Source organism: Rhinopithecus roxellana, chromosome 19, assembly GCF_007565055.1.
Source record: "Rhinopithecus roxellana isolate Shanxi Qingling chromosome 19, ASM756505v1, whole genome shotgun sequence".
NCBI classification, from domain to species: domain Eukaryota; kingdom Metazoa; phylum Chordata; class Mammalia; order Primates; family Cercopithecidae; genus Rhinopithecus; species Rhinopithecus roxellana.
In genome coordinates, this window is record NC_044567.1 from 39272821 (window position 1) to 39296847 (window position 24027).

Sequence of the window (24027 nt, forward strand, 5' to 3'; positions counted from 1 at the left end):
ACCATCCATCCACCCATCCATCCACCCACCTATCCATCCATCCATCCATCCATCCACCCACCCATCCACCCATCCATGTGTCCATCCACTCATCCATCCACCTACCCACCCAACCATGCATCCATCTACCCATCCACCCACCCATTCATCCATTCACCCACCCACCCATCCATCTATCCATCCACCTACCCATCCATCCATCCATCCATTCATACACCCACCCACCTATCCATCTATTAATGTATCCATCCATCCATCCACCCACCTATCCATCCATCCATCCACCCACCCACCCATCCATGTGTCCATCCACTCATCTATCCACCCACCCACCCAACCATGCATACATCTACCCATCCGCCCACCCATTCATCCATTCACCCACCCACCCATCCATCCATCCATCCGCCTACCCACACACTCACCTATCCATCCATCCATCCATCCATCCATCCATCCATCCATCCATCCGTCCATGCATCCATCCATCCATCTATCCATCCAACCACTTATCCCACTTATCTATCCATCCATTCACCCACCCATCCACCCATCCATCTATTCTCTCCAGCCATGCATCCAATTATCCACTCACTCATCCACCAACCCATCCATCCATCTATCCATCCACCCATCCACCCACCCACCCATTCATCCATCCATTCATCTATCCATGCATCCACCCATCCATTCATCCATCTATCCGTTCATCCATCCATCCATCCATCTACCCATTCTCCCACATATCCATCCATTTATCCAACCACTTATTCCACCCACCTATCCATCCTTTCACTCACCCATCCACCCATCCATCCAATCATCCAGTCATTCATCCACCTACCTACCCATGCATAAATCCATCCACCCATCCAGTAGAGGAGCCCCTGCTGAGTGCCAGACACTTTCTACCTTCTTCAGTTCCTGTGTCGCCAGGCCCAAATCTGGCTAAAGAGATGTCTCCTCGTTTGGGTGTGGTGGCTCACGCCTACAATCAGCACTCCCTGGGGCAAGACTGTGTGTGTGTGCACATGCATTTGTATGTGAGACTGTGGTGCACACGCGTTTGTGTGCGAGACTGTGCATGTACATTTGTATGTGTGTGCACATGTGTTTGTATGTGAGACTGCACACGCATTTGTGAGACTGCACACGCGTTTGTGAGACTGTGTGCACACGTGTTTGTGAGACTATGCGCACGTGCGTTTGTATGTGAGACCGTGTGCACACACACATTTGTATGTTAGACCATGTGTGCATGCACGCGCACATCCACAGGGAGGACTCAGTAGAAGTTTGTCAATTTCTTGGCAATTTAGAGAAGAAAGTAGAGTGAGAAGAGAAGAATGGGGACTTTTGGCTTGGCTTTGATTATACCTAACATACTCCATTTGTTTCTTTTTGGGAAGACCGTCCTTCCCACCTAAACACTTGAGTTCTTAGCTGGGCATGGTGTCGTGCGCCTGAAGTTCCAGCTACTTGGGAGACTGAGGTGGGAGGATTACTGAGCACAGAAGGTCGGGGCTGCAGTGGGTATGATCCTGCCTGTGAAGAATCGCTGCACTCCAGCCTGGGCAACACAGGAGATCCAGTCTCTAAAAACATTTTAAAAAATTAAAAAGATCAGTCCTGATTGCAGAGGTTTAGGCAAGACTGGTCTATCTGCATTTTTTTCCTAAGATCACTAATCTGGTTCACAATGATGTGACTGCAGTCGTTAAGTAGTACAGAATGGCCAGCTGTGACAAACATATCATCATTACTCAACATGCGACAGTCGTCCAGCCAGGGGCTTAGCAGGACCTGCTCTGCCTGCGGCTGTTTCTAGATGCTTCTCTAGTCCACTTCACAACAGTTACTCTGCCCCAGCACTGGTGGCCCAGGGGTCACCTGCAGCTGCCTCAGTGCATGTCCTCACCTGTCCACCTCTGGGAAGGGGCCCCATTCTGCAGGGAGCAAGCTGACCATCACTTCACTGGCTCTCAGCTGCTTTCAGGCATACAGCCTGTCTCACGCTGCCGGTGCCCATATACATGGCTGTGGGGGGAGGTGCCAGGGCGTCCCCTGTGCTCTGGTGACACTGGTTCCTGCCAATACCCATTCAGACTGTGGAGCCAACTCCAGCAGGTGACGTGGTGGGGCCCCTCCGAGACAAGGAGCTTCACCTGCCTGCTGCAGGGTTCAGGCCAAGACCAGGACGGGGAGTGAGAACAGCCCCACTCAGGGGCCTGCAGGGGGAAGCAGGAGGCAGGTGCTGTGGGACCCTGCCTGCAGGCCCCTCCGCCCACAGAGTGAGCAGTGCCTGGAGCTCACCCTCCCTCTGTGCCTTCCAGAAATCAGCCGCACATGGCATTTCCTTGATCCTGTAGAAAGCTGGGATTCCTTAAAATGTTGTTTCTAGCAAACTTCTTCATGATACCTAACTTTTTTTTTGAGACAGAGTCTTGCTCTGTTGCCCAGGCTGGAGTACAGTGGTGTGATCTCGGCTCACTGTAACCTCCACCTGCCGGGTTCCAGCGATTCTGTTGCCTCAGCCTCCCGAGTAGCTGGGATTACAGGCGTGTGCCACCACACCCAGCTAGTTTTTTTTTTTTTTTTTTTTTTTTTTTTAGTAGAAACAGGGTTTCACCATGTTGGCCAGGCTGGTCTTGTACTCCTGACCTCAAGTGATCTGCCCACCTCAGCCTCCCAAAGTCCTGGGATTACAGGTCTGAGCTACCACCTGATCACCTGAGGTCAAGAGTTTGAGACCAGCTTGGCCAACATGGTGAAACCGAGTCTCTACTAAAAATACAAAAAAGAAAAAAAAATTAACCAAGTGTGGAGGCACATGCCTGTAATCCCAGCTACTTGGCTGGCTGAGGCAGGAGAATCTCTTGAACCTGGGAGGTAGAGGTTGCCGTGAGCCAAGATCAAGCCACTGCACTCCAGCCTGGGCAACAGAGCAAGACTGTCTCAGAAAAAAAGAGAGAAAGAAAATTTATTTGGAGGGCCAATCTAAATAGGTAAAAGGATTTCCTGTTTTCAATTTGTACTTTAATTTTGTGTGTATGTAGGGGGCTTACTGTGGGGCCGCTGGTATCTTATCGTTATGTCATTTTCCTGCTGAGTCTTTGATGCATCTGGAAATGATCTAGTGAAAAAGAACAAATTAGGGATCTCGCTGTGTTGTTTCCCAGTAGTTGGCAGCTGATTCAATACTATTTATTAGGCATATGTGCATAAATAGTGAAGTAGCTTTTTCATTTAATTTATTAAATGACATATACGTATTTAAAATCTTATAACAATATATTAATTTGGAAGTAATAACTTTTGCTCACATCTTATGAAATAGTTGGTTGTGGCCGGGCGCGGTGGCTCAAGCCTGTAATCCCAGCACTTTGGGAGGCCGAGACGGGCGGATCACGAGGTCAGGAGATCGAGACCATCCTGGCTAACACGGTGAAACCCCGTCTCTACTAAAAAATACAAAAAAAAAAAAAAAACTAGCCGGGCGAGGTGGCGGGCGCCTGTAGTCCCAGCTACTCTGGAGGCTGAGGCAGGAGAATAGCGTGAACCCGGGCGGCGGAGCTTGCAGTGAGCTGAGATCCGGCCACTGCACTCCAGCCTGGGTGCCAGAGCGAGACTCCGTCTCAAAAAAAAAAAAAAAAAAAAAAAAAAAAAAAAAAAAAGAAATAGTTGGTTGAAGCTCTTCCCAGGTCTGCTCCTTGACCTCAGTTCCCTGTTACCGATATGGGGTCTTCCAGGAGCCTGGAGAGCAGTGGATCGGACACAAGGCTTTCTACTCAGACTCAGATACGAGGCAGCCCCATCTTTTCTAGGAAAGAGAAAAGGGAAATGGACTTTTATTCAGGGATCTCTGCCCTTCGCTTTGTCAGCTCCTTCAGCAAGAGTCTGTGGGGAGTGCACGCTCTGTATCTGCAGATGACTTTCTAGGATGAAGCTTTAGCCGGAAATAGAATTTTCTGTATGTTGACATTTTTCTACAACTTTTTTTTTGTTTTTAAAGGGATGGGGTCTCACTCTGACACCGAGGCTGGCATGGTGGTGCCATCTTAGCTCACTTAGCCTCCCAAGTAGCTGGGACTACAGATGCATGCCGCCATGCCCTACTCAACTTCTTTTGAAGATAATATTCTTATGTCTTCAGAGAGGTCAGCCATCAGTCTGATCTCAGTTCCTTTGGGGAAGCTTTTTTTTTTTTTGAGACGGAGTCTTGCTGTCTGTTGCCTAGGCTGGAGTGTAGTGACATGATCATGGCTCAATGCAGCCTCCGCCTCCCGGGTTCAGCCTAGCTATTTTTTATTTTTTTTTATTTTTTTTTTATTTTTAGTAGAGACGGTTTTGCCATGTTGGCCAGGCTGGTTTCGAACTCCTGAGCTCAAGCGGTCCACCCACGTTGGCCTCCCAAAGTGCTGGGATGACAGGAGTGGGCCACTGCCCCTGGCCTGGGGAAGCTGTTTTTAGACTTTTCTCCCAATCTGCTAAGTGTTCCTGGTAAGACATTGTTGTGTCTAAGTGTGGATTTGTTTCCCTGAATCCTGCTCAGGAATCAGTATGTTTTTTAAATTTTAGGACCAAATTTTAGGTTGGTTGGCTGGTGGTTTTTCTGTTCTTTAGAATTCTCAGCCATTGTTTTTCAAACACTGCTTTCTTCCATTTCTGTCTCATCTCTTCTGGAGAGCTTATGGGGCATGTCAGACATGCCCCCTGACACGTGTGTGTGTGGCGTGCGTGTAAGAGCGCCCTCTCCCCTTCCAGGGGTTTCCACACTCTGGAACCACTGGATGACTCCGGCATCTTGAACAGAAGTAATTCCCATTTCATCTCTTTTCATTCTATTCTTGGGTTTATTTTATTGTTCTTTTCCTGATTTCTTAGATTGAATGTTTCACATTTATTTTTATTCTTTCTTGCTTAGTAATTGCATTTCTTAAGGTGAGAATTTTCATGAGTATCACTTTGGCCAAGCCCCAGAGATTTTGAGGGATATTATTATCAGTGTAATTATTGTCTAGATAGCCTGCCATTGTGAGCGTTTTTCTTTGTTTGTTTTGTTTTGTTTTGTTTTTAGACCGAGTTTCACTCTTGTTGCCCAGGCTGGAGTTCAATGGCGCAATCTCGGCCTCCCAAAGTGTTGGAATTACAGGCGTGAGCCACTGCGCCTGGCTAGTGTGGGCTGTTTTTCTATTTCACCAGTGACTTAAGGGGAAGTTTCAGAATTCCTTTGGTTATTTATTAAACCAAATGTGCTGGATACTACTTTTTTTTTTTTTTTTTTTTTTTTTTGAGGCGGAGTCTCGCTCTGTAGCCCGGACTGGAGTACAGTGGCCAGATCTCAGCTCACTGCAAGCTCTGCCTCCCGGGTTTACGCCATTCTCCTGCCTCAGCCTCCCGAGTAGCTGGGACTACAGGCGCCCGCCACCTCGCCCGGCTAGTTTTTGTATTTTTAGTAGAGACAGGGTTTCACCGTGTTAGCCAGGATGGTCTCGATCTCCTGACCTCGTGATCCGCCCATCTCGGCCTCCCAAAGTGCTGGGATTACAGGCTTGAGCCACCGCGCCCGGCTGAGACGGGGTTTCACCGTGTTAGCCAGGATGGTCTCGATCTCCTGACCTTGTGATCCGCCCGTCTCGGCCTCCCAAAGTGCTAGGATTACAGGCTTGAGCCACCGCGCCCGGCCTTTTTTGTAGTTTTTAGTAGAGACGGGGTTTCACCGTGTTAGCCAGGATGATCTCGATCTCCTGACCTCGTGATCCGCCCGTCTCAGCCTCCCAAAGTGCTGGGATTACAGGCTTGAGCCACCACGCCCGGCACCATCATGTTTTATAAACTTTAGTGCTACCGGGCATGGTGGCTCACGCCTCTAATCCCAGCACTTGGGGAGGCTGAGGCGTGTGGATCACCTGAGGTCAGGAGTTTGAGACCAACCTGGCCAACACAGTGAAACCCCGTCTCTACTAAAAATGCAAAAATTAGCCAGGCATGGTGTTGCACGCCTGTAGTCCCAGCTACTCGGGAGGCTGAGGCAGAAGAATCACTTGATCCTGTGAGGCAGAGGTTGCAGTGAGCTGAGATTACGCCACTGCACTCCAGCCTGGGTGACAGCAAGACTCCGTCTCAAAAAAAAAAAAGACAGCAACATAACTTCAGTGCTGTGTTACTTAGAGCAGAAACATTCAGGATAGCTGTAGCTCATCCCGGTTCATAATGCAGTGTCCTTTCTGATGTTTAACTGCGTCCAGTAATATTTATTTAACTATGTGTTAAAAGATAATTTTCAGAAAGAAGTAAAATGTGGCTCCCAAATATGAAAAATGAGCATTGTTTAGGATTGTATTCTATGCATTAAACAATGAGGAAACCAGACAGATGCTGTAACCAGTTCCAAGGAAAGATGAAACAAGCACAATCGTATATGGAGTAAAGGAATCGCGTTTCAGATGGAGGCAGAACTGGTTCTTGTCGAGGGAGAGGCGGGTGGGGTAGAATCCGCATGCCTATCAGTGGTAGAATCGCAAAGCAGCTCCGAGACAATGAGGGGCTGGACGCCGATAACCTCGGGGAAGTGCAGCAGACAAGGCAGTCTCTGCGTTCCCTACAGTTTCTCTGCTTTTGGTGGAAAGTAATCTCAGAGAAAGGTGTTTTTTCCCTGCACATCAGACGGGTAATGTGCGGATGTCGTGACAAGGCTTGAGGGAGGCATAACTCACACGTCTGCATGAAAACCCAATAGTCTAGGCCGGGCGCGGTGGCTCAAGCCTGTAATCCCAGCATTTTGGGAGGCCGAGACGGGCGGATCACGAGGTCAGGAGATAGAGACCATCCTGGCTAACACGGTGAAACCCTGTCTCTACTAAAAAATACAAAAAAAAAAAAAAAAAACCGGGCGAGGTGGCGGGCGCCTGTAGTCCCAGCTAATGTAGTCCCAGCTACTCGGGAGGCTGAGGCAGGAGAATGGCGTGAACCCGGAAGGCGGAGCTTGCAGTGAGCTGAGATCCGGTCACTGCACTCCAGCCTGGGCGACAGAGCGAGACTCCGTCTCAAAAAAAAATAAAGAAATAAATAAAATACAAAAATTAGCCAGGCATGGTGGTGGCTGCCTGTAATCCCAGCTACTGGGAGGCTGAGACAGGAGAATCACTTGAACCCAAGAGGTGGAGGTTGCAGTGAGCCGTGATCACACTATTGTATTCCAGCCTGAGAGACAAGAGTGAAATTCTGTCTTAACAAAAAAAAAAAAAAAAGAAAGAAAAGAAAACCCAATAGTCGGGCTGATGAAGCACAGAAGGGTGGGAAAGGTGGTTTCTGGTCTCACAGAATGGAGCTGGTTGTGGATGGCTGGATGATTTCCACAGCTGCAGCGAGAGTGTGCATTCACCATCTCTGCATTCTTAACTTTGCTTTCTTAGGAGTTTCCGTAAAGAATTTCAGATTGGACTTGTAAAAGCCTCTTTAAAAAATAATTCTAGGGCAGGCGCGGTGGCTCACGCCTGTAATCCCAGCACTTTGGGAGGCCGAGACGGGCGGATCGCGAGGTCAGGAGATCGAGACCATCCTGGCTAACACGGTGAAACCCCGTCTCTACTAAAAAGTACAAAAAACTAGCCGGGCGAGGTGGCGGCGCCTGTGGTCCCAGCTACTCGGGAGGCTGAGGCAGGAGAATGGCGTAAACCTGGGAGGCGGAGGTTGCAGTGAGCTGAGATCCGGCCACTGCACTCCAGCCTGGGCGGCAGAGCGAGACTCCGTCTCAAAAAAAAATAAAAAATAAAAAAAAATTAGCTGGGCTTGGGGGCGGGGGCGCCTGTAGTCCCAGCTACTCGGGAGACTGAGGCAGGAGAATGGCGTGAACTGGAGGTGGAGCTTGCAGTGAGCCGAGATTGCGCCACTGCACTCCAGCCTGGGCGACAGAGCGAGACTTCGCCTCAAAAGAAAAGATATCACTTACAAATGTCCTGTTTTGATTCACAAAAGCAGAGACTGCAAAATTTTTATGGACTGTACATAGCTTCAGAGGAAAGAGGAAGAGTTCTTCATATATCCAGAAAGTAGAACATTAAAAAGACATCAACCATATTCTTAACAAAAGCCGTCATCTTCCACCGTCAATTCATCCCCTCCTGTGAGGTCCATTCTTGTTCCACTCCATCTTGGTTCTTGGTCTCAACAATCCATCTGCTTCTCGACTAGAGACTCAGTCCTGGGATGGTCTCAGCATCATCTAAATGCCACCATCAGAAGCCTGTGTCCATAATGCCTGCCCAGTCCTTTCCCCAGGCTCTGAGATAGTCCCTGTTGAAGATGAAGCACTCTAAGCTTTCTGGGGAGCATCAGAGTAACACAAAAGCCATGGATGGGGCCGGGCGCGGTGGCTCATGCCTGTCATCCCAGCACTTTGGGGCTGAGGCAGGTGGATCACCTGGGGTCAGGAGTTGCTGGTCAACATGGCAAAGCACCCTCTCTACTAAAAATACAGCAATTAGCTGGGCGTGGTGGCGGGCGCCTGTCATCCCAGCTACACGGGAGGCTGAGGCACGAGAATTGCTTGAACCCAGGAGGCGGAGGTTGCAGTGACCTGAGATTGCCCCACTGCACTCCAGCCTGGGTCAGGAGTCATCTTTGAGAGTTCGTCTCAAAAAAAATAAATAAATAAACTGTGGATGGCAAAAGACTGCCATGGTGAATTTACCACTTCCACTTTTCAAAAGTGAAAGGTCTGCTCATAGCAAGAATAGTGCAACTGAGAAGTAACATTTGATGGTCCTGTAGACATCTGGAAACAGAGTCCAAAAAAGAGTTCTAGACAAAGTGAATCCAAGACATTGACGCTGTTTTCAAAGATGCCTGAAAAAGAGCATCTGATCTCTAAAAAATGGATGAGCAAGATGTTTACAGAGGAAATTATTTACAGATAATTGTGAAGCTGACTATTCCTTGACTCTAGCAAGAATATCCAGTGGATGGGCAAAAAGTGTGGGCCAGGCGGTGGGCGTCTGCCTGGTAACACAGCCCCAGAGTGAGTGACGGTCGCCCTGCTGCAAACTACTGGCATTGGAGACGCACAGCTTACGTTCAAGTGAGGTGATTCCCAAGTTAACGTAACAACAATGACGGGGTTTATGCCCAATTGCTCCGGACTGCTGCCGGCTGACAGCATCAGGCAAATGGCCTCAGGACTCTGATGAAGAGAAGCGCTGTGGGCAGCCGGGACATCTCCGTGCAGCACCGTGCGCAATTCTCAGTGCTTCAGACCAACGAGTTACCTGCCACACACAGCCCAGGGCAGGCCACACGTTTCTCCCGACTCAGCAGCTCTTCCCCGGTACTCATCAATCCTAACACATCAAAGAAACTAATCATTTCCTTAACATCTTTTTTCTTTTTACTTTTTTCTTTCTTCTTCTTTTTTTTTTTTTTTTTTTGATAGAGACCTCTGTCATGCAGGCTGGAGGGCAGTGGTGTGATCACAGCTCACTGCAACCTCAACCTCCTGGGCTCACGAGATCCTCCTGCCTCAGGCTCCCGAGTAGCTGGGACCACAGGCGCGTGCCACCACACCCCACCTTGTACCTAATTATTTCAAATACCTCTCTTTTTATAAGAAAAAAATTTTGTGATTTTCTGGGGAACTTCTGGGACATAACATAGATCATTTTAAATATCAAGGTTCTCCTGGGGCCGGGCGTGGTGGCTCACACCTGTAATCCCAGCACTTTGGGAGGCGGAGGCAGGTGGATGTGGATCACGAGGTCAAGAGATCAAGACCATCCTGGCCAACATGGTGAAACCCCCTTCTCTATTAAAAATACAAAAATTAGCCAGGCGTGGTGGCAGGTGCCTGTAATCCCAGCTATCTGGGAGGCTGAGGCAGTAGAATCACTGGAACCAGGGAGGTTGCAGTGAGCCGATACTGTGCCACTGTACTCCAGCCTGGCAACAGAGTGAGACTCCATCTCAAAAAAAAAGTTTCCTAAAAGCTTTATTTTATTTGACATTTAGAATTCAATTTTGAGAAGAAAAAAAATAAAAAGATGTCAGGAGATTTGAACATTAAGACTCCTGGGTACCTGAGGAATAATATTTAGCCACCCATGTGAAAGTGACAAAATGCTTAAACATAAGAGAGAACAGTTATAGAGAAACTTAGCTCTTTCCTAAGCATGGGAAGCTTTGTTTTCTTAAACCATCAAGACATAGTAAGTCAACGAAAAGTATGGAAAATTACCCTGGTAAGACAGCACCTTTGCTGTCTGAACAGATTATAACCCTTTATATTTTAGGGGAAGTCAGTAAATAGTAAACGAAGGAAGGCCAGATGTGGTGGCTCATGCTGGTAATCCCAGCACTTCGGGAGGCTGAGGCGGGCGGATCATTTGAGGCCTGCAGGAGTTCAAGACCAGCCTGACCACCACGGTGAAACCCCTTGTCTACTAAAAATACAAAAATTAGCCGGACATGGTGGCAGGTGCCTGTAATCCCAGCTACTGAAGAGGCTGAGGCAGGAGAATTGCTTGAACCTGGGAAGCAGAGGTTGCAGTGAGCCAAGATCACGCCACTGCACTCCAGCCTCGACGACAGAGCAAGACTCTGTCTCAAAACAAAAAAAAAAAGTAGTACACCAAGGAAACAAGCCCATCAAAATTGAGCTAACTTTGCTAAGATTTTAACACGTTTTATAGCTTTTTAAAAAACTAGCTTTCTTGCCGGCCGGGCATTGGTGGCTCACTCCTGTAATCCTAGCACTTTGGAGGCTGAGGCAGGCAGATCATGAGGTCAAGAGATCGAGACCATCCTGGCCAACACAGTGAAACCCCGTTTCTACTAAAAATACAAAAAAAAATTAGCCGGGTGTGGTGGCAGGCACCTGTAGTCCCAGCTACTCAGGAGGCTGAGGCAGGAGAATGGCGTGAACCTGGAGGCAGAGCTTGCAGTGAGCCGAGATCGTGCCACTGCACTCCAGCCTGGGAGACAAAGTGAGACTCCGTCTCAAAAAATAAATAAATAAGTACATAAATAAATAATAATAAACTAGCTTTCAACCAAGTAAGGATTGAGAAAACAAAAAACAAGACCTGGCCTTCAGTTGGGTGCAGTGGCTCATGCCTGTGGTCCCAGCCCTTTGGGAGGCCAAGGGAGGAGGATCACTTCAGGCTAGGAGTTTGAGACTAACCTGGGCAGAATAGTGACACCCTGTCTCTACTAAAGAATAAAAAAATTAGCTGGGTGTGGTCCCAGCTACTTGGGAGGCTGAGGCGGGAAGATCGCTTGAGCCCGGGAGGTCGAGGCTGCAGTGAGCCATCATTGTACCACTGCACTCCAGCATGGGTGACAGAGCCAGAACCTGTCTCAAAAACACAAACTAGCTTTCTTTTTTTATTTATTTTATTTTATTTTATTTTATTTTATTTTATTTAATTTTTTGAGACGGAGTCTTGCTCTGTCACCCGGGCTGGAGTGCAGTGGCGCGATCTCAGCTCACTGCAAGCTCCACTTCCCGGGTTCACGCCATTCTCCTGCCTCAGCCTCCCGAGTAGCTGGGACTACAGGCGCCCGCCACCTCGCCCGGCTAGTTTTTTGTTTTGTTTTGTTTTGTTTTGTTTTGTTTTGAGACGGAGTCTCGCTGTGTCGCCCAGGCTGGAGTGCAGTGGCGCCATCTCGGCTCACTGCAAGCTCTGCCTCCCAGGTTCACGCCATTCTCCTGCCTCAGCCTCCGAGTAGCTGGGACTACAGGCGCCCGCCACCACGCCTGGCTAGTTTTTTTGTATTTTTAGTAGAGACGGGGTTTCACCATGTTAGCCAGGATGGTCTTGATCTCCTGACCTCGTGATCCACCCGCCTCGGCCTCCCAAAGTGCTGGGATTACAGGCTTGAGCCACCGCGCCCGGCTAATTTTTTGTATTTTTAGTAGAGACAGGGTTTCACAGAGTTAGCCAGGATGGTCTCGATCTCCTGACCTCGTGATCCACCCGCCTTGGCCTCCCAAAGTGCTGGGATTACAGGTGTGAGCCACCACGCCCAGCCCTTTTTTTATTTTTTTAAACTTTGGTAATATACACATAAAATGTAGGGTTGAAAGCTTATAAAGTATACAAAGTATACAGTTCAGTGCATTAAGCACATTAAGAATGTTGTGCGAGCATCATCATTTGTTCCAGAATGCCTTCATCACCTCAGAGGAAACCCCACACCCATTCGCAGTCACTTCCTGTCCCCGGCCCAGCACCCACTTTCTGCCTCCATGCCTTTGCCTGCTCTGGACGTTTCGCTTCAGCGGGATCCTACAGGATGTGTCCTTTCGTGCCTGGTTTCTTTCCCTCTGTGTCATGTTTCAGAGTCCCTCGTGCTGGGGCATCCGCACTTCATTCCTTTCCGTGGGAACAGCTCCTTGGTGGGGGACAGGCCGCTGTAGGCATTTGTCAGTTCGATGGACATTTGGATGGTTTCCGCCTTTGGGCTGTTGGGGATAATGCTGCTGTGAACATTCTGTTCTCTTGGGTGCCTCCCTAGAAGTGGCCTTGCTGGGTCGTGTAGTCATTCTGTGTCTAACCCAGTAAGGAGCCACCAAACTGCCTCCCATGCCCACCAGCTGTGCACGGAAGGTTCTGATTTCTCCACATCTGCACCAGCACTTGCTATTTTCTGTCCGGTTTTTTATTAAGAATACTTTTATTGCATATTTTTTAAAACTTTATTTTTTTATTTTAAAAAAATTTATTTTAAAAATAGAGGTGGGGTCTCATCGTGTTGCCCAGGCCAGTACCAGCGCCTGCACCTGAGCCCCCCAATGTGCTGGGGTTGCAGGTGAGCCACCGCGCCCGGCTGTTTTCTATCCTGTGGATCCTAGCCATCCTAGTGGATGTGAGGCAGGATCCCATAGTGGGTTCGATTTTACATTCTCCTGGTGACCAATGGTGTTGAGTGTCTTCAGGAGCTTTTTGCCCACAAGTGCATCTTCTGACTTCATGGCTTTTAAATTCAGGTGTTTATAAACCAAGGGAAACATGTTCATTTCAAGTGTTATCTTCTCTGGGTTCTTTTATTGTCTGGAAGAAACTGATGCTTTACTTTAGGGCCCATCTCGGGATGTCCACAGGGCAGAGCGAATCCTGCGATGCTCCTCAGATGCTGATCATAAGCAATATGTTCATCATGGCCAACTTCAAGTAAATTGATTAAAAAGCTTTAAAAATTTTCTGTTTTGGCCAGGCACATGGCTCACGCCTGTAATCCCAGCACTTTGGGAGGCCAAGGCAGGCAGATCACCTGAGGTCAGGAATTCGAGACCAGACTGACCAACATGGAAAAACCCCATCTCTACTAAAAATACAAAATTACCCAGGCGTGGTGGCGCATGCCTGTAATCCCGCCTACTCGGGAGGCCGAGACAGGAGAATCACTTGAACCTCAGAGGCGGAGGTTGTGGGGGCGTTGAGATCGCGCCACAGCACTCCAATCTGGGGAACAAGAGTAAAACTCCGTCTCAAAAAAAAAAAAAAAAAAAAAGTCTGTTTCAATTTCCAATATGTGAAATGTCAACAGTTATAAACACCCTCCAAAAACCTTGTTGGAATCCTCAGTGAGTTTAACGAAACTGATTTGTTATTCTGGGAAATGTTATTTCAGTAATTATGTCTTCTGATGTGTCTGTTTAGAGAAGGAGCAGATCTCTACATAACACGAATGGAATTGATGAAAGGATCTCGTTTGATGTGGGGTCATTTCTAGCAATGCCGAAACTTTGAGTAGAACCATCATTTTTAAGTTGTTATACTTAAGCTTTTACTTCTTTTTGTTTGTTTGTTTGTTTGTTTGCTTGCTTGCTTGCTTTTTGAGATGGAGTCACCCAGGCTGGAGTGCAATGGTGCAATCTCGGCTCACTGCAACCTCTGCCTCCCGGGTTCAAGTGATTCTCCTGCCTCAGCCTCCTGAGTAGCTGGGATTATAGGTGCCCACCACCACGCCCAGCTAATTTTTGTATTTTTAGTAGAGACAGGGTTTCACCATGTTGGCCAGGCTGATTTCAAACTCCTGGCCTCAGGTGATCAACCCACCTCAGCCTCCCAAAATGCTGGGATTACAGACGTGAGCCACCGCACCTGGCAAGCTTTTGCTTCTTATTTGTGCCTGCCACAGAAAGGCTGTCTCTGTGCTTCTGTTAGCAAATGTGCTTGCTGCCCCCGCTGTGAGGACAGCAAGGGCTATGTGTGGCAGGGGCATGGCATTGTGTGTGCAAGAGCTCTGCCGAAATGCTGTGTGTCACAGTTCACTGTTGTCCACCCCTCCCTAAGTTCTCTATGAAATGGAAGTTACTTTGGTTTCGAAAAGGAACATGCTGTTCTTTCTGAGTGCACTCAGCACAAGAGGAATCCAGAACTGATGTACAGACAACAAACCCTGTCCCCATCCCATTCCCAGGGCGGCCGCCGCACCACGCCCTCCCTCCTGCCCCCGAGGCCCAGAAGCCAGGTGAGGAGCCCAGGAGGCCTTTGGATCGCAGCCCACCTTTGGGACAGGTGCAGCCCCATTTTACAGCTAAGGTAACACCCCTTCATCTAAGACATGCATTTTAAAAAATATTTCCCAAATTGTGTTGCGTTTTCATTACAGAAACTTCAAATTACGATAAACACAATATAAAAAGCCTCCAATTTTCAGCATCCAGACATAGTTACCAGTAACATTTCAGTGTGTTTTCTGCTGGGTTTTGTTTTGGGGGGGTTGTTTGTTTGTTTGTTTTTTGAGTCGGAGTCTTGCTCTGTTGCCCAGGCTGGAGTGCAATGGTGCAATCTCGGCTCACTGCAACCTCCCCCTCCCGGGTTCCAGCAATTCTCCTGCCTCAGCCTCCTGAGTAGCTGGGATTACAGGCGCATGCTACCACGCCTGGCTAATTTTTGTATTTGTAGTAGCGATGGGGTTTTACCATGTTGGCCAGGCTGGTTTCAAACCCCTGACCTCAGGTGATCTACCTGCCTCTGCCTCCCAAAGTGCTGGGATTACAGGTATGAGCCACCACGCCCAGCCCCCATTTTTTTTTATTTTTTAATTATAAATTGTATCATGTATATGTTTTACTGTAACTTTACATATCTGGGTACTATTTTTTAAATCTTTACCAGTATGATAAGTGAAAAAAAAACCCAAAAACTTCTATTTTTTTTTTTTTTTTTTTTTTTTTTTTGAGACAGGATGTGGCTCTTTCACCCAGGCTAGAGTGCTGTGGTGCCATCACAGCTCACTGCAGCCTCAACTTCCTAGGCTCAAATGATCCTCCCACCTCAGCCTCCCAAGTAGCTGGGACCACAGGTGTGCGCCACCATCCCTAATGGCTAATTTTTTTTTTTTTTTTTTTTGTAGAAATGGAGTTTTGCCATGTTGCCTAAGCTGGTCTTGAACTCCTGGGCTCAAGCGATCTGCCCACCACAGCCTCTCAAAGTACTGGGATTATGGGCATGAGTCAGTGCACCCAGCCACAACTCGTATCTTTTAAAAGATAGCAAGATGGCTGGGTGGGGTGGTCACGCCTATAATCCCAGCACTTTGGGAGGCTGAAGTGGGTGGATCATGAGGTCAAGAGTTTGAGACCAGCCTGACCAACATGGTGAAACCCCGTTTCTACTAAAAATACAAAAATTAGCCAGATGTGGTGGTGGGTGCCTGTAATCCCAGCTACTCGGGAGGCTGAGGCAGGAGAATTGCTTGAACCCAGAGGCTGCAGTGAGCTGAGATCGCACCACTGCTCTCCAGGCTGGATGACAGGGCAAGACTCTGTCTCAAAAAAAAAAAAACAAAACAGCAAGACTGTCTCTACAGACAAAAATAAAAATAAATTACCCATGTGTGGTGGCGCACACCTCGTAACCCCAGACTCAGAAGGCTGAGGTGAGAGGACTACCTGAGCCCAGGAGTTCAAGACTAGCTCGAGCAACACAGTGAGACCCCGTCTCAACCAAAAAAAAACAAAGACAGTTCTTATATCCTTAGTGGCATTAAATGCTTTTAATCTATTTATTGGCCATTTGTATTTCTCCTTCTGTGGGTGATTTATGTGTGTTCCTTGCTGATTTTCCGTAACCTCAGAGTCCAGAATTCCTGCTGCATCTGGCTCTTGTGTTTTTATCCTTTAACCCAGAACACTCCCTCTGCCTTTCTGTGTCTTTTTGAAAAATCAGTCAGTGTTTTGTAGACTATGGATCTGTCTGATGCTGCAGCCTTGAGAAATTCAGCTTCTGCATTGATTTTGGGGTTATCTACACAGTTCCAATGAGTTGTCTCTTCCTGAAATGGTACTATACTGCTTTAAATACTGTGGCTTTGTGACATACTTTAATATCTCTTAGAGCAAGCTTGACCTTCTTTCTTTCTGTTCCTTTACAAAATTTTCTTGGCTATCCTTTCTTATTCCTTTTTTTTTTTTTCCTTTGAGATGGAGTCTCGCTCTGTCACCCAAGGCTGGTGTGTAGTGGCACAGTTTGGGCTTACTGCAACCTCTGCCTCCCAGGTTCAAGCAATTCTCCTGCCTCAGCCTCCCAAGTAGCTGGGATTACAGGCGCCCGTCACCATGCCCGGCCTTAATTTTTGTATTTTTTGTAGAGATAGGTTTTCGCCATGTTGCCTAGGCTGGCCTAGAATTCCTGAACTCAAGTGATCCTCCTTCCTCAGCCTCCCAAAGTGCTGGGATGACAGGCGTAAGAAATAACTCTTAAAACTGAGAAAAGAAAACTCTATGGAGCCAAGACCCCTTTTTGTTTCCTTTTTTATTTCTTTTTAAAATTTATTTATTTATATTTGAGACAGGGTCTTGCTCTGTCGCCCAGGCTGGAGTGCAGTGGCACAATCTCGGCTCATTGTAATTTCCATATCCCAGGCTCAAGTGATCTTTCCACCTCAGCCTCCCGAGTAGCTGGGACTACAGGCATGCACCAGCACGCCTGGCTAATTTTTTTTTTTTAATAGAGACAGGGTTTCACTGTGTCACTCAGGCTGGTCTCAAACTCCTGGACTGAAGCAATTTGCCCACCTCTGCCTCCCAAATGCTGGGATTACAGTCTGTATTTATTTTATTTATTTATTAATTATGAGATGGAGTCTCACTTTGTCACCCAGGCTAGAGTGTAGTGGTATGGTCTTGACTCACTGCAACCTCTGCCTCCCGCGTTCAAGCGATTCTCCTGCCTCAGCCTTCTGAGCAGCTGGGATTACAGGCACACACCACCACACACAGTTAATTTTTGTATTTTTGTAGAGACGAGGTTTTACCGTATTGACCAAGCTGGTCTCGAACTCCTGACCTCAAGTAATCCACCTATCTCAGCCTCCCAAAGTGCTGGGATTACAGGCATGAGCTAACACACCCGGCCTAAATTTATTTTTCTTTTAAAAAAATGTGGCCAATGTTTGGGCCCAGTGGCTCACACCTGTAATCCCAGCACTTTGGGAGACCGAGACGGGTGGATCACATGAGGTCAGGAGTTTGAGACCAGCCTGGGCAACATGACAAAACCTCATCTCTACCAAAAATACAAAAAATTAGCTGGGCGTGGTGGCAGGTGCCTGTAATCCCAGCTACTCAGGAGGCTGAGCCAGGAGAATCACTTGAACCCAGGAGGCAGAGGTTGCAGTGAGCCGAGATGGTGCCATTGCGCTCCAGCCTGGGTGACAGAGTGAGAATCTGTCTCTCCGCACCCCCTACCCCCCCAAAAAAAGTGGCTGGGCATGGTGGCTCACATCAGTGATCCCAGCACTTTGGGAAGCTGAGACGGGCAGATCACCTGAGGTCAGGAGTTCAAGACCAGCCTGACCAACATGGCGAAACCCCATCTTTACTAAAAATACAAAAACTAGCCAGACATGGTGGCGGGTGCCTGTCATCCCAGCTACTTGGGAGGCTAAGGCAGGAGAATCACTTGAACCCAGGAGGTGGAGGTTGCAGTGAGCTGAGATCACGCCACTGCACTCTAGTCTGGGCGACAGAGCGAGACTCCATCTCAAAAAAAATAAGCAGCAGAATCAGCCTGGTGGTATCAGTGGGGGCCACTCGTGCCCATCTTGGGCCAGGGGGCTCTCATCCCAGGCAGGCCATGCACAGGCTGCCCTGGCCTTGCAGAGGAGGTTCCTGGGAATGAATGATTGGGGAAGCCTGCTCCATTCATCCTGTCTGGGAAACAGGTCCCTTCAGTCTGGGCTATCACCAAATGATGTGGGTCTTTAATACCAGAAATGTGGGAAGGCATTCCTTCCCAATCTTGTGGGAAGACTCACGGACACACCCCACCAGTGGATGTGAATACCAGAGTCCTCTCGTTTAAATCCCCACGGCAGGACGCCGAGAGTGCCGAGGATGAGTGTCCTTCTGGACACTTGGGAAAGCACCGGCCCCGCCCAGCACAGGTGGGCAGCAGATTTGATGCCCTGCGAGGCCCGAAGGTGAGAGTGGTGGTGCCTGTGCTGGTGCGGCTGTGTGGGGTGTGGCCGGCAGGAAAGCTGGGGTCTGGGCCCTCTGGGCCTCTCGGCGAGGCCTTTGCTCTGCACCTGCCTTTGTGCCATCACCAGGGGCTGCTCGCAATGGCAGGGCGAGCTGCAGAGCGTTTGCCGGGTGGTCCCACAAGGGCGGTAAGGGTGTTGGGAGGGCCCCAGGACCCCTAAAGCACATGGGGCCCACGCTGGCCCTCCCTTGCTGTGCCCCTCAGGGTATCTGCCCTGCATTTCAGCTCATTCCCCATCGAAATGGGACAGCCTCTGCCCTAGACATGTTTTGTCGTTTGTTGAGATGAGCACTGAGATTCAGGCCCTGCTCACACTCAGTGTTCCCAGCGCTGAGACTCACTCCCCAGATGCACCCCTGTCTGCAGCTGCCTCTCCTGGGTGGTCCTGGGAGCATCTGCCTGGGCCTTTGAGCCAGGCCCACTGTCTCCTTACTGCTCCCCGGGGAGTGGGTGGGGGGAGTCCTGTGGCTTCCTCTGGGTTGGAGAGGGTGGCTTTCAAGACGATGATATCTTTTCTAGACGCAACACAGCATCCACATGGTGACCGGTAAATCACCTCAGCAGAAAGAAGACAGGTCCCCAAAGCCACCCCAGGCTCCCAAGCGCCCTGAGGAGCATGGCCGCCAATCCCACAGCTCCTCCTCCCTTGCCAGTGGCGCCCTCCAGGACACTTGGAGGTTGCTAGACCTGGGATCCAGCCCTTCTGGCCTCACCTCCCAGGGTGACTCAACTCCAGGTAGGAGACTGCCCTCCCCAGGAGCTGCCCACAGCTGGCAGCTGGTGGGGGCCACCCTCTCCTAGGGGCATGTGGAGAGTCAGCACCCTGCATGCCTCCCACACCCTGAAATCCCTGCACTTTGGTTGAGTAATGCATGGAGTCTCCTTACCTCTCATTTGGTGCCTGAGTGTTTCCCGGGTTATGGTGCAAAGCCCTGAAGGGCAGAAACCATGCCACCTCCTAGCGCAGCACTGTCCACCCGGGTCCATGCTGACGTAGAATGGAACCCAGGTGAGACGCGCAGGCACTGGTACACTTTAGACAGCCCGGCTCCCGGGGAAGAGCCAGGCCAACCCCAGTGATGCTCAGCCGCGGGGGCCAGACAAGCGTCATGCCGCATCCTTGTCCTCGTCCTGCTTTGCTGCACAGACATCGTCGCCCTGAGACTCTGCTGTGCACCTAAGTCATAGGCCTGGTAAACTCAGCAGGTCACAGTGCCAGCTCCTGCGAGTGGTCTCAGGAAGTTTTCAGGAAGGTCTATTTGAAGGGTGCACCTTGTGGGGACTGCATGGGTCCATGACGTAGCGAGAAGGGTGCAGAGAGACAGATGCTGCTTCAAAGCAGCTAGAGTGCTGGGACATGCGATGTGTGGGGCGGGAGCGCGTGTCCGTCCTGTGTGCCTGCATGGAGGGCGTCCCCTTCTTACCTTGCAGCTTCTGTCTTCCGTCATGAGGATGTGCCGCATTCATTTCAGCATTCTCTCCTTCATGCGCATTGTAGTCTAGTTCCAGTCCTTTGCCATCACAGATGCTGTTAGAATAGAAACCTTACTGGCTGCAGTGTGTGAAAATACACGTGTAAGTGCCCCGGCCTGCACACCACGTGTGGGGGACACCATCGCCTCAGCCTCCACTGCCCACCTGGAGGCTGCTCCCAGCAGCAGCGTCTGAGAGTCATGGAGCCTCACGGAGCTTTTGCTGGTGGCAGGCAGGATTGGAATCAGCGCCTCTGTTAGGAGGTCGTGCCTCTTCGTGTGTGTTTAGGAGTTACTTCCTTTTCCTGTTCTTCAGTTCTCTGCCCCTTTGTATATTAGATTGTCGTCTGTCTTACTGATTTGTAGCAGCTCGTTATATGTGAGAGAAATTCAGCCTTTTCGGTGACAGCAGTGCAAATATTTTCTCCCAGTTCTTCATGTTTTTAAATGTTTCGTGTGGTGTTTTTTTATGTTCATATTTTTTATTTTTATGTAATTTAATGTCCTTGTTTTTTATCTTTTCTGGTTTGTTTGTTTGTTTTTTCCTTTGAGACAGAGTTTTGCTCTTGTTGCCCAGGCTGGAGTGCAATGGTACGATCTCAGCTCACTGCAACCTCCGCCTCCCGGGTTCAAGTGATTCTCCTGCCTCAGCCTCCCAAGTAGCTGGAGCTACAGGCACCCACCACCACTCCAGGCTAATTTTGTATTTTTAGTAGAGATAGAGTTTCACCATGTTGGCCTGGCTGGTCTCAAACTCCTGACCTTGTGATCCGCCCACCTCGGCCTCCCAGAGTGCTGGGATTACAGGAGTGAGCCACCACTCCCAGCCAGAACCCCTTCTTATTCACCCCCAATGGCAATGGCTCCCAGTTTTCCATTGCTCATGCTTCCTGCGTATTTGGACTCCCGCCTTTGTTATGATGATAAATGTTCCATGTGCTTTTGGGGCTGTATCCAGACGGTTCATTCAGCCGCTCTCAGTCTGTTCACAGGCAGTTCCATCGGGTCGGAATCAGTGTCACTTCCTGGTCCTTTTACCTGTCTGGCTGATCTAGGATCTCCTCTTTACCCTTCTCTCTCAGAATTTTCTTGGTTATTTGCATGTATTTGTTTTTTCTTTTTTCTTTCTTTTTAAATTTAGTAGAGAGAGGGCTGGAGGCAGTGGCTTGCGCCTGTAATCCCAGCACTTTGGGAGGCTGAGGCAGATGGATCAGTTGAGGTCAGGAGTTCAAGACCAGCCTGGCCAACATGGTGAAACCCTGCCTCTACTAAAAATACAAAAATTCACTGGGCCTGGTGGTGCATGCCTGTAATACCAGCTACCTGGGGGGCTGAGGCATGAGAATCGCTTGAACCTGGGAGGTGGAGGTTGCAGGGAGCTGAGATTGCACCACCTCTTTCCAGTCTGGGTGAGGGAATGAGACTGCCTCAAAAAAAAAAAAAAAAAAAATTTAGTAGAGATGGTGTCTCCCTGTGTTGCCCAGGCTGATCTCAATTTCCTGGACTTAAGCGATCCTCCTGCCTCAGCCTCCCAAAGTGCTGAGATTGCAGGTGTGAGTCACCATGCCCAGCCTATTTTTGTATAATTTTTAGGCTTGGCTTGTCTGAGTCTGGTTCCGCCAGCCCCTCCCCACAAACGCTGTTGTAAGTGTTCTTGGGATTGTGTAGCTTCCCTTCTGCCTTAGGAAGGAATGGGTTGTGTGGCTGGCTTCTGTTCCCTGTGTGCTTCTGTCCCGGCATCACGGCTGTGGTGCGTCCCGCTCTGTCTTCCTGACCCTCCCACCTGCCCTCCATGGCTCTCCTTTGTGCTCAGGATTCTTAGGGGCACTGCCTCCTTGCATTTTTAATTTACAACAAAACATGTTGTCCGAACTTTCATCAGCTCAATGGAAAGTTTTCTGGAGACTGTTCGTGTTCATTAGTTTACTTGTTTCCTTTCTCCTTTCCTCTTGGAGCACTTTCGTTTCTTGGCTCCCCCCTCATTTTTTTTTATTTTTCTTTTTAGAGACAGTGTCTCATTCTGTCACCCAGGCTGGAGTACAGTGCCGCAATCTTGGCTCACTGCAGCCTCGACCTCTTGGACTCCAGCGATTCTCCCACCTCAGCCTCCCAAGTAGCTGGGACCACAGGCACACACCACCACGCTCAGCTAAGATTGTTTTAGTTTTTTGTAGAGACAAGGTCTCGCTATGTTGCCCAGGCTGGTCTCGAACTCCTGGGCTCAAGCGATCCTCTCGTGTTACCCTCTCAAAGTGCTGGTATTACGGGCATGAGCCACTGTGCCTGGCCTCATCTTTAAAACAGGTAAATTTTTACTCGACTAGCTATTTGAAAAAGTTTGTATGGAAAATGAAGCCAGAGCCATTTTCCAATCTAGCAGAGTTTTGTTGTTGATTTTAGCTTTAAGTACAAGTCTGCACCTGTCAGGCTTTTAACAGCTGATATAGCTTCTCCCTTCCCCTTCCCCACATATACTGCACTTTGCAGATACGGCCTGTTCTGTTCCTGGTTCACTCTCCCTCCTCTCTTCCAGGAACAGAACAAGGTCAGGGAAGCACTTGCTGCCAGCCCATGTTCCTACTCCTGAAACAAAGAATTAGGTCCTACCCTCAGGGCATGCCCTCGCCTTTGAGAAGTGCCCTATCGCTGCTCTTTCTGGGGGTCTTTAACGAGGCATCTGTATGTCTTTGACACCGCCCTTGCCAAATTCCTGCAGCCTTTGGTAGCCCCCCCTCCACCATCACCTTTTCTAGCTCTTAGTTTTAATGAAAATGAAGTTTGCATTTTTGCTTTTCATTGTTAGCTTTTTTTGTTTGTTTGTTTTTTGTTTTTGGATAGTTTACAAGGATAGTGGAGGAGTGCTAGCTTCGTGATGCCTTCTTCAAGTCTGAAATCTGTCTTGTTTTCTGATCAGTGCAGTCGAAGAAATGCATATTCCCCCACGCGCTGCTTTGCTTTTACCGTGTCTCCTAAATCTTGGCATCCCCATGGTTCCCTCGTCCTTCCCTAGCAGGACTTACAATTCAACTCATTTTGCTTTAACTTAAATGGAATTTTTCCTTAAGTTTCTAGATTTGTGGAATTTTATTTTGTTGTCTGTTACTGATTTCTAATATTTTTACATTCTGGTCAGAGAATTAAATTACTGTGATGTTAATTCTTCTGAGAGGAAAATATGAGTTCTTAAACTACAATTATCAATTTATCTGTTTTTGTCAATTGTTGCTTTATGTGTTTTGAGGTCCATTGTTAGGTGCATATATGTTTAGGGTTTTTGCCTTCTTGATCTTCTTCCCTTTACCAGTATGTAACATCCCTTATAACCCCTCATGTTGTATTTCACCAAAAAACCTATTTTGTCTGACATGAAAATTGCTATAGGCCGGGCGCAGTAGCCCACACCTGTAATTGCAGCATTTTGGGAGGCTAAAGTGGGAAGATCACTTGAACCCAGAGGTTCCAGACCAGCCTGGGCAATATAGTGAGACATCATCTGAAGAAAAAAAAAAAAGGGGCCAGGCTCAGTGGCTCATGCCTGTAATCCCAGCACTTTGGGAGGCTGAGGCAGGAGGATCACTTGAGCCCAGGAGTTCGAGGCTGCAGTGACCTGTGATTACACACTGCACTCCAGCCTGAGTGAGAGAGCAAGACCCTGTCTCTACAAAAAAAAAGAAAAAGTTATAATGAGGGAAGGAGTGGTCAAACTGTGCAGTGGAACGCTGCAGGTAGGTCCAGTTAGGTCAGGACAGAGAAGCAGCCCTGGCCTTTTTGCAAGGTGAATGTCACTGGTGGTCTTAAGTGTGGTCTTGGGGGAGTAGTAGAATTGTCATTCAATCCTTGCTGGCTTGAGGAGAGGATGGGATGGACAACATATCCAAGAAACTTTGCTCTGAAAAGCAGCAGTGAAACGAGGCCATATTTGTGAAAATGTGGAGTCAAGAGGGGAGGCTCACAAGCTGCCATGTAAAGCCTGCCAGTAGGCAGTGGGAAATGGGATGACTCGGGAGAGAAGTCTTGGAGGAGGCAGGGGAAGGGGCTCAGTGCCCGTGTGCAGGGCTGACCCTTAATAG

General features: G+C 48.7%; 1 protein-coding gene, 1 long non-coding RNA gene and 1 pseudogene across 5 annotated transcripts in view; 1 reads left to right on the forward strand and 2 right to left on the reverse strand.

Annotated features, from left to right (window-relative positions):
• Nucleotides 1-24027, forward strand: part of CCDC57 (coiled-coil domain containing 57) — a 119157-nt gene that overhangs the window by 75055 nt on the left and 20075 nt on the right. For 3 of the 4 annotated variants that reach the window (XM_030923178.1, XM_030923174.1, XM_030923175.1), the window contains 3 exons: nt 14419-14540; nt 18322-18426; nt 19005-19221. In XM_030923178.1, coding sequence (XP_030779038.1) covers nt 14419-14540; nt 18322-18426; nt 19005-19221 — 444 coding nt within the window. The remainder of the gene's footprint in view (nt 1-14418; nt 14541-18321; nt 18427-19004; nt 19222-24027) is intronic. The other variant, XM_030923176.1, reaches the window with a different exon arrangement.
• Nucleotides 3703-20233, reverse strand: LOC115894795. Its single transcript, XR_004054994.1, has 3 exons — nt 20124-20233; nt 19373-20013; nt 3703-3820 (listed from the first exon to the last, which is right to left on the reverse strand). It is a non-coding gene; the product is annotated as an uncharacterized LOC115894795 (long non-coding RNA).
• On the reverse strand, nt 6661-6737 carry LOC115895071 (annotated as a pseudogene).